Genomic DNA, 1,585 nt, shown 5'->3' on the forward strand with positions numbered 1-1,585 from the left:
CCAACCATAAGCAACCGTGAGCGCACTAATCACGCTATAAGCGTGAATCGGACCGCGGCCCAAGAAGAATAGAACTAAGAATAGAACAATACTTAAGTAATGTCTTACAGCCCTCCTATAATAAGCCGCAAGTCAGAAGTATCTTATGTCATAATCGGTGAAGTTGGCCAGTAGCCAACTTGAACAATTTGTTAAGACTGGTTAAGACTTCTGACGTTCTGACTTGCGACATGAGGCCTGTTCATCTTTTTTCCTTTTCTTTCCAGGAAGAAAAAAGAGGAAAAAAGATAAACTGGTGCAAAAGTTCAGCAAAAAAGAACAGTCCTTAATGCTCATTTTCACCAATATAGATTAACTTTATAGCGTTTTCGGCCCGAGGTTCAACTTAAGCCTGCGGCACACGATGCTTGTTTTCCTGCTGGATTGCTAGCTGGATTAGAATCTTGCCACCGTATTGGATGTGATGCTGTCAGTGCCAGCATCGCAGCCAATACAGTGGCAAGAGTCTAATCCAGCTAGCAATCCAGCAGGAAAACAAGCATCGTGTGTCGCAGGCTTAATACGGTGGCAAGATTCTAATCCAGCTAGCAATCTAGTAGGAAAACAAGCATCGTGTGCCGCCGGCTTTACTCTTTGTCTTTTTCTAATCTTTAGAACTAGAAAAAGACAAAGAGTAAGTTGAACCGAGATTAAAGTTGATCTGCGTTGGTGGAAACGGACCTTATGGTAGAAGGCCTATTAAACGCCAATGCAGCCCTCTGATTGGTTCGTGACTTCTTAAGATCGTACTTAAGACGGTCTTGAATGTAAGGTCTGACTATAAATACCGGCTCATAATCGATGTCATTAAAAAAAGGTCGATGTACCGATTAATTGAATTCTGAAACATCAAATCGAGCATCGATTATTGAGCGGAAGAAACATCGATTTTTGTATAATCGATGAAGCAACGCCCATCCCTCACTCAAAGGTAAAAATGATGGAGGATATGGATAGCATGGATGACAAACTTTTCAGTAATGCATTTAGAAGAAATCCAACCGTTGAAAATGGCAGGAAAAGAATTACATTTGCAGGTTCAATTAAAAAATATTAATCAATATGCATTTTATAAGTTATTTATCTGAGTAAGACATTTGAAAGCGTTTAAGGTAATTATTCAGAATACCTCCCTCACCTCCGATTTCGATAAAATTAGGCTCATTCGACGCGTTTTTGCATGAAACGAAAGAATCTGGCAGAAAAAAGTGTCGCTCTGCCTCGCGAACCGAGATATTTAGCGTTAAAGTTGACGACTATGGAGGTTAGGAAATCTGTCATACCGACTATGTGTAATAAATTAAACGTATGTAGTAGTGCTTAGACAGTGTCCGCTTGGAATATTTGTAACCCATGTAGACAGTGGGATGTATAGACAGTAATGCTTGGGTTCGGGGCGGCTACGTAGACAGTAGAAAGATCGCGTTCTCACACCCCACTGTCTACATGGGTTGGAAATATTCCAAGCGGACACTGTCTACGCTGTAACTTCTAGGCGGTTAGGCCCCAAGCGGGTAGGATATGATATTTATATTTTGTTCGGGGC

General features: G+C 41.1%; 1 protein-coding gene across 2 annotated transcripts in view; it reads left to right on the top strand.

Annotated features, from left to right (window-relative positions):
- The first annotated feature begins 970 nt into the window (after positions 1-970).
- The window catches only part of twy (fas-binding factor 1 twitchy), a 5,534-nt gene continuing 4,919 nt past the window's right edge, over positions 971-1,585 (top strand). For both annotated transcript variants that reach the window (XM_018511881.1, XM_018511882.1), the window contains exon 1: positions 971-1,076. In XM_018511881.1, coding sequence (XP_018367383.1) covers positions 977-1,076 — 100 coding nt within the window. In that variant the 5' untranslated portion in view covers positions 971-976. The remainder of the gene's footprint in view (positions 1,077-1,585) is intronic.

The sequence above is a fragment of the Trachymyrmex cornetzi genome, unplaced genomic scaffold, assembly GCF_001594075.2.
Source record: "Trachymyrmex cornetzi isolate Tcor2-1 unplaced genomic scaffold, Tcor1.1 scaffold388, whole genome shotgun sequence".
Lineage (NCBI taxonomy): Eukaryota > Metazoa > Arthropoda > Insecta > Hymenoptera > Formicidae > Trachymyrmex > Trachymyrmex cornetzi.